General features: G+C 45.7%; 1 protein-coding gene across 6 annotated transcripts in view; it reads left to right on the top strand.

The window, feature by feature from the left end:
• Window positions 1-704: 704 nt before the first annotated feature.
• The window catches only part of VWA7 (von Willebrand factor A domain containing 7), a 45443-nt gene continuing 33073 nt past the window's right edge, over window positions 705-13074 (top strand). For 2 of the 6 annotated variants that reach the window (XM_060271160.1, XM_060271156.1), the window contains exons 1-3: window positions 705-936; window positions 7796-7964; window positions 10183-10440. In XM_060271160.1, the coding sequence (XP_060127143.1) occupies window positions 10198-10440 (243 nt within the window). In that variant the 5' untranslated portion in view covers window positions 705-936; window positions 7796-7964; window positions 10183-10197. Of the gene's footprint in view, window positions 937-7500; window positions 7965-10182; window positions 10441-13074 lie in introns of those variants that run through there. The other 4 variants (XM_060271157.1, XM_060271159.1, XM_060271158.1 and 1 more) reach the window with 4 other exon arrangements.

Raw genomic sequence — 13074 nt, 5'->3', positions numbered from 1 at the left:
CCCCCACCCGCTATGCCCATGTATTAAAGGAATGAAGGTAAATGGGACCTAAATTTCAACTGCAAGGCCAGTCCACTGTTGCATATGGAGGACTGTGTCACCCCCTTGCCCTTCCCTCGAATTACTGGATTATGTTATTTATTTGGAGGGGAGGGAGAACGAGACGTTCAGTTCTTGGGATTACTGGGAATAAGCGCCCCCGTACAAAAACAAAACAAAACACAAAAACCTCTTTGTAAGACAGTGTACGCTGGACGGGGCCGAGCATTTAATAGGTCAGCTGGGGTGCTGGAGAGTTTCACAGCCAGGGTCACCAGGGGGCCAGATTTTCCTTTTATTACGCGGGCCTTGCTCCTGCGCTTTAAACAGAAACCCCGGCCGGCTAGTCCTTGGGAGAAGAAATGATGCGGTGATGTGGGGACGCGCACTGCACCTGCAGGGTCTCTCCGCGCTGCCTTTAAGGGCGCATCCAGAAAAATAAAAACAGGTGGAGAGCCGCGCCCGGGGAGGCGGGTGGGTTCTGAGAGGTGGTGGGGGAGGCAAGCCCGGACGCCTGGGTCCCCCAGGCAGGACCCGGGGGCTTTATCTGTACGCCCCGCCCTTTCCCTCCCACTCTCCCTTCCTCCTCCGTTCACGTGCACTATAATTATAGCCCGTGACTGCAGCGGCGGCGGCGGTGGCACCGGCTGGCATCGTACCTACTTCTTGCCCTCTATTAATAGGGGCGGGAGATCCGGCGTCCCGGCAGAGGGGCGGCGCCCGAGGAGAAAACACCACCAACACCCCCCCCCGGCATTACGTGGGAGGATAGATTCTAAAGGAGGTGCTGCGTGGGGGCTTCCCCCCCCCGCGCGCGCTCCCCGCTCATTCCCGGGGCTTCTCCTCCGCGACAGGTGAGCTGCTTCTGAGTCAATTCCTGCGGCTGAAACCTGCCCGGTAGGTCTGGCGTCTTTTTAGGGCATCTTGGAGCGAGGCGAGGGGTTTGGGGCTGTGGGAAGATCTGATAAAAGGGCGGAGTGCCTTCCCAGGGGATCGTGCTTGTGTTTGTTTTGATCCCTTAGTGTGAATAAGCCTACAGCTTTTTCAGATTTGAGCTCTGTTTTGGTCCTCAGTTGCCATAGGAAACCCATCAACCAATTTATACTTTTCAGACCCTCCAAGTGTCCCTCTTTTCCAGGGAAAAGCCCCGGATTCACAGGAGCCGTTTTTGATTTGATCCTCCTGGAATGTGCCGCATTTCATTAGAGGACGACCCTATTTTCATCGGAGACATGTGGGAGGGTATTATGGAGGTATGCGACCCCCCCAAGCCAAGGAGATAAGCAAATATACAATCTTTAGAAGACCTCTGAAGGCAGCCCTGTATAGGAAAGTTTTTTGTAAAGTTTAATGTTTTATTATGTTTTTTTATATATGTTGGAAGCTGCCCAGAGTGACAACCCAGTCAGATGGGCAGGGACTAATAATAATAATAATAATAATTAATAATTGATGGAACAGGACATCCCAATTTCCATCAGATAAATGTTGGAGGGTGTGGAATTTTTTTTTTTTTTGCTATATGTAATTGTCTCTTTTTGTATCATTGCTAAAAATGTAAAGGAAAACAGGTAGTTTTCCTTGAGCAGGAGGCTCAAGTTGCAGGGCAACCCGGTGCCTGAACAGCTCCTATTGCAGGGGCAAAACTAGGCTTTACTTCACCTGGTTTGGCACCCCACCCCATGTGCATTTGCGTATATACACACACACACACACACACACACACACACACACACACACACACACACGGCTGGGGGCCTCAATGGTGTCCCTCTGGAGGCTTCACATGGGGCAAAACCTCTGGCTAGCCTCCCCCTAGCTACAGCGCTGCCTATTGACTAGTGTGTTTGTTCCCATTTTGCTTGTCCACGCGTAACCATATAACAGTGAAGTGTGTGTTGCTATTCCTGTGTTGTGTGTTGAAAGCTGCAAAGGGGGGGGGTGCGGCTTGTGTAGCACACGGCGGTGTTCTGCAGACTGTTCTTCTACTTCTTAATAGCCTACAAATCTCAGGTTGGCAACTTATTCTCATAGCAAACATTGTCAAACGCAGTTATTCGGCATTGCCTGTTCTTCGCAAATGACTCAGTGGTGAATACAGGGGTCAATGAAACAAAAGCACTTAAAGAGAATGTGCCGTTATTAAGAACGTTATCCTTATGGCAGTGGCGTAAGTTGGTTTCTACAAGATAAGATTGACGTGGTTTTGCCGTGGCAAATGTAAACGGATATTTCCAGAGGTATAGGCAGACAAACAAAACGAGGAGGCTTGTGGCTCCTTTAAGCAAATTGTATCATAGCATAAGCTGTGTTGGACTATTGCCTTTTAATAAAAAATTGAGTCGGTCTGAAAAACAAACTAACTGGCCCCCATGTTCCAGATTCACAGTCAGTATAGGGCAGTCTTTGCTAACCTGGTCCCCTTCAGATGTTTTGGACTGCAATTTCTATCCCCCTGCCCACCCCCCAGCCCAGCTTAGAGCCCTTTTTTCCTAAGATCAGGGATGGGGTCCTCCAGATAATTGCTAGATTAACTGAGCCTCTGGATAATTGTTAGACTCCGATCAGCCTCAATGGGCAGGAGCTGGCGGGAGCTGGAGTCCGGTAATGCAGGCCGGCTTGCATGTCCCTTACGCCTGCCCTGCTTAAGAGGAAAGACTGATGTTTTAACAATTGCTAATGGTGTGGAGAATGTAGATAGGACAAGTTTTTTGGGGTCCTTACTCATAGCTCTGGAACTTGGGGATGCCTAACAAAATTGGCCAGCAGTAGAATCAGGATAGACCAAAGAAGAGAGACAGACAGACAGAGTAACTTCATAACAACATGTAACTTACGGGACTCTCTGCTACAGTATGTGGTGGTGCCCCAGTCCCCTCTGGCTTAGAGGGCTTTAAAAGGTCGAGAGGCGCAAGCTGATATACAGTGGAGGGGGGGGAAAGTATTTGATCCCCTGCTAAATGTGCCCGTTTAGAATAATGCTTCTAATCTCAGCTCGTTACATACAGTGAAGATACCAGGTAGCCTGACATCTGGCTGGTTGATAGGGGATCAAATACTTATTTCACTCATTATAATGCACATCAATCTCTGACTTTTGTCTCCTGGGTTTCTGGGTGGGGTTTTTCCCCCCTGTTGTTTTCCTGTCTCTCACAGCTACAATAAACCTACCATTAAAATTATGGACTGGTCTTTTCCTCGTCAAGGGGCAAATGGGCAAATTTAGCAGGGGATCAAATACTCCCCCCCCCCACTGTATCTACAACAATCTTTTGACCAAATGGAATCGTTGGGAAGGGCTGTAGCTCACTGGGAGAGGCCCAGCTTTGAACACGAAAGGTCCAGGGTTCAATCCATTGTGTCTTGTATCTTTTTTTAATAATAATTTTTATTGGTTTTACAAATCCAAATTACCTGTCCATATTTAGAGATTTCTCCAAATCTCTGGGCTTCCCACCTTCCCTTCCATGGGTTCTATTGTGCACCCTCTCAACTGCATATTAGTGTTTCTCCAAAAATAAGACACCGTCTTATATTTATTTTTCCTCAAAAAAACATGGTGGCTTATTTTCAGGGGATGTCTTCTTCTTTTTAAATTAAGTATGGTAAAGTTTAACCTACAAGGCTAAACTGCCTATCACTATGACTTATTTTCGGGGTATGGCTTGTTAATCATAACCCATATTTTGTATCTCTCCATATTGCCCACAAATTTCACTACGTTACAAGGGTTATTAAAATCCTGCCATTGTTTTCATCTGCTTACAGTGATCTCCTAGATAAATTATAATTTTTTCCCATTCTTTGTTGAAGTTTTGGTCTGCTTGGTTCCTGAGCTTTCCAGTCAGTTTTGCCATTTTAGCATAGTCCAACAGTTTAATTTGCCATTCCTCTCTGGTAGGGAGTCTGACTTCTTTCTATTTCTGGGCTAGTAATATCCGTGCGGCTGTTGTCATATGCTTGATAAATATATTCTGTTCCTTTGGAATGTCGGTACCTAGAATTCCTAAGAAAAAAAGCTTCTGTTTTTTTGTTTGTGCTTTTTTTTTTTTTTACAAAAGTTGTTTTAAACATTTTTTTCCCAATTCGTTATATATCATTTCCCAGAATGCCTTACACGTCCACCACATATGAGAGATTGAAGGTGCCTTCTTTCATGGGGTCTTGTATCCAGGTGGGGCGGGTAATGTCCCCTGCTTGAAATCCTGGTTGACATTGGTTTAGCTCCATGGCCAGGTGGTCTGCCTGGCATAAGGTAGCTTCCTCTGTTCAGTGGATGAAGATCTCTCTCTACATTCAGGACAAATAAGCTCTCCCTGGCTGCTGGCTGCTGTTGAAAACAGAACCAGGTTGCTGTTCTGCTCTTCTGGTCTCCTGAGTTCAGGACTGTACATTTAAGTTAGCAGGGCTGGCTCTGCTCATTCACAAGCAGACAAGATATCGCTCAAAAGGTGCCAGCTAGGTACAGGAATGCCCAGGCTGCTTTGGCTGGCTTCCACTTCGCCGAGTGCTTGGGTATGTGCTGTTAGTTCTTCAGTGTCACCAGATCTTTCTGTGGCCCGCCCCCAGTCGGTGCCCGGGGGTGGGGGGTGGGAGGGAGCAGCCATGCTTGGGAACATTGTGAACTTGGATTCATGCGCTCTCAGCAGCATGCACCATCCTGGCTGTTTAACTGTGCTGTTCCCCGTCCCCCGTCCCCCGGGTTTGGGGTGTGTGTGTGTTATCCAGGAGTGTAGCCAGAGCTGTTATCTTCTCAACCCAAGCTGCTTTCCTTGCCAGCCAAGTTCTAAGAAATGGCACAGATCTCAACGGTCAACAACATGCAGAGTTTGCATGGAGGGGGGGGGGAGGACACAAGAAACCACCAAAAAGAGACAGATACCACGGATTCCACTGCCTGTGTGTGTGTTTTATGCAACCTTGGGCTGAAGCTCTTGATAGGTGAGGAGTTCTGTTCAGGTTTATCTAGCATGAAAATATCAATGGTCTGTAGGACCAGTGAATTGCCCAGAGAACGTTTTGTTAATGGCTGGTATAGTATCTTGTAATCACGTGGATACTGTGATGAATCTATGTATGGAAGTGTTTAGTCTCTGCATGTACAGTTTCTATTTGACATGTGTGAACCCACTTGCTTGGATCGTTTAGAGTCAGGATCGCCAACGTGGTGCCCTTTGGATGCTGCTGTATTTCGTTGGAAGCTCCCCAGAGTGGCTGTGTACAGGAAATGAAATAAAAAAATTCCTTCAGTAGCACCTTAAAGACCAACTAAGTTTTTATTTTGGTATGAGCTTTCGTGTGCATGCACACTTCGTCAGATATCTGATATCTGACGAAGTGTGCATGCACACGAAAGCTCATACCAAAATAAAAACTTAGTTGGTCTTTAAGGTGCTACTGAAGGAATTTTTTTATTTTGCTTCGACTCAGACCAACACGGCTACCTACCTGATACAGGAAATGAGTTGTTGTTGTTGTTGTTGTTGTTGTTGTTGTTGTTGTTGTTGTTGTTGTTGTTGTTGTTGTTACATTATGCCAGCTCCCATCAGTCCTGCAGGGTTGTTGTTGTTGTTGTTTAGTCGTTTAGTCGTGTCTGACTCTTTGTGACCCCATGGACCATAGCACACCAGACACTCCTGTCTTCCACTGCCTCCCGCAGTTTGGTCAAACTCATGTTCGTAGCTTCAAGAACACTGTCCAACCATCTTGTCCTCTGTCGTCCCCTTCTCCTAGTGCCCTCAATCTTTCCCAACAACAGGGTCTTTTCCAGAGAGTCTTCTCTTCTCATGAGGTGGCCAAAGTATTGGAGCCTCAGCTTCACGATCTGTCCTTCCAGTGAGCACTCAGGGCTGATTTCCTTCAGAATGGATAGGTTTGATCTTCTTGCAGTCCGTGGACTCTCAAGAGTCTCTTCCAGCACCATAATTCAAAAGCATCAATTCTTCGGCGATCAGCCTTCTTTATGGTCCAGCTCTCACTTCCATACATCACTACTGGGAAAACCAGAGCTTTAACTATACGGACCTTTGTCGGCAAGGTGATGTCTCTGCTTTTTAAGATGCTGTCTAGGTTTGTCATTGCTTTTCTCCCAAGAATCGGGCGTCTTTTAATTTCGTAACTGCTGTCACCATCTGCAGTGATCAAGGAGCCCAAGAAAGTAAAATCTCTCACTGCCTCCATTTCTTCCCCTTCTATTTGCCAGGAGGTGATGGGACCAGTGGCCATGATCTTGGTTTTTTTGATATTGAGCTTCAGACCATATTTTGCGCTCTCCTCTTTCACCCTCATTAAAAGGTTCTTTAATTCCTCCTCACTTTCTGCCATCAAGGTTGTGTCATCTGCATATCTGAGGTTGTTGATATTTCTTCCGGCAATCTTAATTCCGGTTTGGGATTCATCTAGTCCAGCCTTTCGCATGATGAATTCTGCATATAAGTTAAATAAGCAGGGAGACAATATACAACCTTGTCGTACTCCTTTCCCAATTTTGAACCAATCAGTTGTTCCATATCCAGTTCTAACTGTAGCTTCTTGTCCCACATAGAGATTTCTCAGGAGACAGATGAGGTGATCAGGCACTCCCATTTCTTTAAGAACTTGCCATAGTTTGCTGTGGTCGACACAGTCAAAGGCTTTTGCATAGTCAATGAAGCAGAAGTAGACATTTTTCTGGAACTCTCTAGCTTTCTCCATAATCCAGTGCATGTTTTCTATTTGGTCTCTGGTTCCTCTGCCCCTTCGAAATCTAGCTTGCACTTCTGGGAGTTCTCAGTCCACATACTGCCTAAGCCTGCCTTACAGTGCAAGGTCAAAATCTGATCCTCTTGTCGCACAGCGGTAAATTAATCAACGCAGAGTCTTCTTTATAAACAAAATAAAAGTGTATTGAAGAAAATAAACTTGTTCATAAACAGCATAGTCAAAGAGCATACACAGAGTGCTCATAATAGCTAGCTGACTCTTCATAGAGGCACAGATCTTTGTTACTGATTAACTGGAGTCCTGGAGCCGCTCTGTCTGCAACAATACTGTATAACACTCTGGCTGAGACACACACATTCTACACCAGGCACCCCCAAACTTCGGCCCTCCAGATGTTTTGGACTACAATTCCCATCACCCCTGACCACTGGCCCTCCTAGCTAGGGATCATGGGAGTTGTATGCAAAAACATCTGGAGGGGCGCAGTTTGGGGATGCCTGTTCTACACACTGACAGACTGAGGCGCAGAGAGATGGCTGGTTACATTTTTAGGGAACCCAAGATGAGTCACGAGTCACATTGACACAGCATTTTACTGCTTTAGGCTTGAAAGATTTGTGTAGGCCTTGTAGGCTGCACTGCCCTAGGCCTTGCCTGCTTCTGCTCTCAAGAACCTTTGTTTCATGACACCTCTTGCACACCTTGTGCCGCCTTCTCAAAGCTGGCGGAAGCTGGGCAAGTGCTTACTAGGCTCCTGTAAGACTCCTCCTACCTGGAGATGCCAGAATTTGAACCCAGGATATTCTGCCTGCAAAGTAGATGCTCCACCACTGAGTGATGGCTCTTCTCATTGTGCAGAGGCCTAGTCTTACCCTCTCATGAGCACACCTATATAATGCATGCGTTTGCAGTTACACTGTTATTATTTGCAAGGCCGCATTCACACCTGAAAAGATAAGTGAAGTGGGCTGTTGTGCCTTCCGGGTAAGATCCTGTGATTGTTTAGCTGCATACAGGTGACAATTCCTGTAAGAAGTCTCATGCTCTATCCTAGCAGAAGCCACTCGTGCAAAGCAGCGGTTAGGAGGAGGAGAAACCACCAGCCACTTTTCCGAACAGAGAATGCTGCGGAGTCAAAAACAGTTGACTTTGGGTCTGGAGCCAGCAAAGCACTCCTTACTGTTCTTTAGCAAGAGTTGCCTACTCAGGATCACCAAATACAGGTTAGTTACAGCTTGGGACGAGAAGATCCCGAGTGGGCATGGTTGCAGCATAAATTTAAAGTGCATCATGGGATTCTGGTGGAAAAATAAAGTAGTACACCCAAACGAGACTAAAGTCAGTCCACTCCTGCTGTAAAAGCAGCCCTGAGCAGCTTATTTACTCAGGGAAGCAATTCCTTTTGTGATGTAGTGGGTTTGAAATGTGCTTTCTGAATTGTTTGGAAATTTGTTTCTGAATTGCTTTCTGAATTGTTTTTGGGTTTACTGTTTCCTTGGATTCTTGTTTTATTTATTTATTTATTAAATAAATGAAAATTGTATACCGCTTTATTGTTGAAACCATTAAGTGGTTCTTTGAGCTAGCTGTTCCCCCCCCCCCCCCCGAAGAGTCCCTATGTTTTGATACCTGTTCCTAGTAAAATCATCCTTATTTGGGTATCTTGGGACGCTTCTGTGGATGGTTTTTTTTTAACAAGGTTGCTGCTGGGAGTTACCAGATTTAATGCTTTAGCAGGGCAGCACCTGTCCTTTGAAAAACTCCCTGCCGCTTCTGCTGTCTTCTCTGCACCTGTGGGAAGACTTTCCTCTTTCAACAAACTTTTCCTCCTCAGTTTACAATTCCCCGCACCTCACGACAGCTTGTCAACATTTTAGTATGCATTTCTCCCAATACAGTATACACATTTTAATGGAATTTTTGCCTAGTACGCACACATACACTTTTGCAAGCCAGTTCCCCCTAATATAATACTTCCCCCTAATATAAATTTTTTTGGCTGATCGTGGGTTGTATCCGACAAAGCTTATCTGACTGACTGAAATTAATGAACGTCTCTAAATTACACAACTTAGGACCCCAATACCTCAAGGACCACCTCTCCCAATACAAACCAACCCAGACCTTGGGCTTGTCCTCTGAAGCCCTTTTTTATGTCTCCCAAGAGGCCTGGAGGAACATGAGAAAGGGACTTTTCCGTGGTGGCTCCCTCGTCCGTGAAAAGCTCTCCCCGGAGAGGCTCACCTGGTGCCATCGTAACATGTCTTTAGGCACCTGGTGAAAACATTCCTCTTTACGCAGGCCTTTGACCATTAAATAATCTATGCTTTGTTAAATGTGTGTGTGTGGGGGGGCTGTTGTCAAGATTATTTTAATAGGCTGTCTATTATTATTGTCTGCATTGTTTTTATTATTATGCTTTATTATTAAGTTATGTTCTCAATGTTGCACACTGCCCTGGGATGTTTGGATAAAGGGCGGTATACTGTATAGAAACCTCTTCCTCTTCCTCTTCCTCCTCCTCTTCTTCTTCAAGTGGAACCTCTACTTACGGACGTAATCAGTTCCAGAGGTCCGTCCATAAGTCGATCCGGGTCGCTGGCAGAAGCGCCGTTGTGCGCAGGCGCATTTGGCAGAAGCGCACTTTTGCGCATGTGCAATTATTATTATTATTATTATTATTATTATTATTATTATTTATTTATTATATTTTATTTATACCCCGCCCATCTGGCTGGGTTTCCCCAGCCACTCTGGATGGCTCCCAACAGAATATTAAAAACACGATAAAACATCAAACATTAAAAACTTCCCTGAACAGGGCTGCCTTCAGATGTCTTCTAAAAGTCAAGTAGTTGTTTATTTCCTTGACATCTCGTGGGAGGGTGTTCCACAAGGCGGGCGCCACCACCAAGAAGGTCCTCTGCTTGGTTCCCTGTGACCTCACTTCTCGCAGTGAGGGAACCATCAGAAGGTCCATTAATTCCAGTGGTGGGACTGATAGTTTGATAAGAACATGGGAAGAGTCTGCTGGATTGTTCCAGTGACCTTTCTAAGGCGCCATCCTATCATAGCTGCCAAGTACCCAGTTTTCCACGGGAAACCCCCGTTTTTACTTACCTTTTCCCGGTGGTCCCCCGTATCACTTCGTCTCCCGTTTTTCTCCGTTATTTTCTCCTGCCGGCGGCCTATTTTTTTCCTGATTTGCCCTTCTATGGGCACAAAAAATGGCCGCCGCCGGCTTCAAAAGTCACATCTACGCATGACCGGAAGTGCGTAGACGCGACTTCCGGTGTCGGCGGCCATTTTTGTGCCCATAGATGGGCGGGGCGACACCGGAAGTTGCGTCAACGCACTTCCGGTCATGCGTAGATGTGACTTTTGAAGCCGGCGGCCAGCAGCTGGTATTTGGAGCTACCCGTTTTTCTCCTCTCTATTCAGATAAATGCATCCAATATGGACCATCCCCTGGCCTGGTTCTGGCACCTCCTGTGGCTGCTGCTGCTTCCGCTGCATTTGCCTCCGCGAGGAGCCCACGCCTTCTTCCCCAACTTCTGGTCTCGCACCATGGCTTTCACCTGGGACTCCGTCACCCACCAGGACATGACCGAGGAGGCCATCCTCAATGTCACCTTGCGCATCTTTGTGGAGATGCAACATCCCACCAAGGGGAAGCGTATCCGGGAGGAGGACTTCAAGGTGAGAGGAACGGCGGGTCTGGACACCAGCAGGGCTGCCCTAGTGGCAAACAGAGGTCTTTCCACATGAACCTTCCTGGACCCTGGGATCATCTTCTGAGGCCCGCCCTTTGTGTGCTGCCTCCTCCTCGAGAGGTCCAGAGGGTGGCAACAGGAGAACAGGGCCTTCTCTGCAGTGGCTCCCTGTCTCTGGAATGCTCTCCCCAGGGAAGTTCGCCAGGCTCCTTCATTATACACCCTTAGGTGCCAGGGGAAAACGTTCCTTTTTAACCAGGCCTTTGGGTGATCTGATTTACATCCTATGCCCTTTAAAAATGTGTTTTTTTTGGGGGGGGGGAATTGTTGGCTTGTTGTTGTTGATGGTGATGTATTTTGTGCTTTTATATCTTGATTTTATTCTGTGAACCGCCCTGAGACCCCCGGGTATAGGGCGGTATATCAATTTAATAAATAAATAAAATAAAATAATGCTAGTCTAGGGGTGGTCTAGGGTTGGGCGGGTTAGTGACACTGGAGAACATGGGAAGCAACCAACTTTAAACTAAGTAGTCACTGGCCCATCTAGGTCAGATGGGGGACTTGTGGCCCTCCAGAAGTCGCTCTCCTTCCTTGGAGGTTTTTAAGCAGAGGTTGGATGGCCACCTATAATGTAGGAGCTAGTTGAGATACCTGCATTGCTGGGGGTAGGACTAGAAGACTCTTGGACCCTTCCAACCGTTCACTTCTATGATTTTGTCTTCAACTACTGGCTTGTTGTTGTTGTTGTTTAGTCGTGTCTGACTCTTCGTGACCCCATGAACCAGAGCAAAAGGGGCAAATGAAAGGGTGCTCCTTAAAAGCATCAATTCTTCGGCGATCAGCCTTCTTTATGGTCCAGCTCTCACTTCCATACATCACTACTGTACTGGGAAAACCAGAGCTTTAACTGTACGGACCTTTGTCGGCAAGTGTAACTACTGGCTACACTGGGGCTAATGGAGGTTGCAGTCTGACCAGTTGGAGGGCCACAGGCTCCCATTGCTGACTGGCAGCTGCCCTGCAGGATCCCCTCCCCCAGCTGTTCTTGGAGATGCTAGGGATTGAACCCGAGACATTTTGCACGCATGACGTGTGCTCTGCTGCTAAGTCGCAGCCACCCCCGTACCCGCACGCGGCTCCCCTCCTTTCTTGGAGGATTTTATGCAGAGGTTCTAGGGCCATCTCTCATGGATGCTTCAGCTGACATTCCTGCAGTGCAGAGGGTTGGACTAGGGGATCCTTGGGGGTCCCTTCCACGTCTGATTCTGTCCCACACAAACCACCCCTTCCGAGCCTCTGTGTAGCAGGAGCAGCAGCAGCTGGTGTTCCAATCTCCAAGGTGCAGCTGGAACATGGAATTCCTCTGCCACTAAAACAGGCGCCTGCGATTTATGGGTGCAGGGAGCTGTTTTGTGCTGAATGAGGCCATTGGCCCATCTGCCTCAGCACTGATTGGAACTGACTCTTCAGAGTTTCCCATAAGGCCGTTTATGGTTTTACCTGGAGATGCCAGGGATGGAACCTTTCATGAGAGGGTCTTTTCCTTTTCAAGGGGCAAATGAAAGGGTGCTCCTTAAAAAAAAATTATTTATACTTTTCAGATATATACATTTCACTGATTTTAAAATCATTTTGACATTTTAAATCTTGACTTCCTTTCCCCCATTTCTGCGGTTCCCTAAATTTATTTTTAATAACTTCTGCATATCCAACTTAACTTACTAATTAATTTTTCTTAACTTACTATTTTTTATTTATTTTATGTATACTCTTACAATAATTCTGCCACTGTTTTTATCTGTTTACAATTTATCTGTAAATAAACCATTTCCATTTTTTAATAAAAGGTTTTTTATCTTGTTTTCTTATTCTTCTGGTAAGTTTTGCCATTTTTGCATATTCCATTAGTTGTTTTCTTTTATCCATTCTTCCTTTGTTGGGACTTCTTATTTCCATTTTTGGGCAAGTAACATTCTTGCCGCTGTAGTTGCATACATGAATAAATTTCTATACAATTTAGGTAGTTCTATCCCTATAATTCCCAAGAGAAAGGCTTCTGTGGTTTTTTTTTTTACAAACGTTATTTTAAACAAAATTAAAAAATTCCTTCCATTAGCACCTTAAAGACCAACTAAGTTTGACATTGGTATGAGCTTTTGTGTGCAAAATTGTATACAATTTCCCAGTAAGCCTTAACCTTACTACAAGACCACCACATATGATAAAAAGAGCTTTCTTTCTCTTTACATTACCAACACTTACTTGATTTAGTTTTATTATACATTTTTGCCAGTTTACTCGGAGTTAGATACCATCAATATACAGTGGTACCTCTACTTACGAATTTAATACGTTCCGAACACACATTTGTAAGTCGAAAAAATTTGTAAGTTGAATCCCATAGAAATGCATTGGGAGAAAAAATTCGTAAGTAGAAGCAACCGTATCTAAAAATTCGTAAGTAGAAAAAATCCTATCTAAACCTTATCCAAGATGGCGGACGGAGCTCCATTCGTAAGTAGAGTTATTCGTAAGTAGAGGTACCACTATATCACTTTCATATAATTTTCTCTTAAACCATAGCATGCTGCTTAAACAGTCGTTCCCATGCTTCCAT

The sequence above is a fragment of the Zootoca vivipara genome, chromosome 2 (assembly GCF_963506605.1).
Source record: "Zootoca vivipara chromosome 2, rZooViv1.1, whole genome shotgun sequence".
NCBI classification, from domain to species: Eukaryota; Metazoa; Chordata; class Lepidosauria; order Squamata; family Lacertidae; genus Zootoca; species Zootoca vivipara.
Note: the sequence above shows the minus strand (reverse complement) of the source record. Positions and strands in the feature narration are given on the sequence as shown.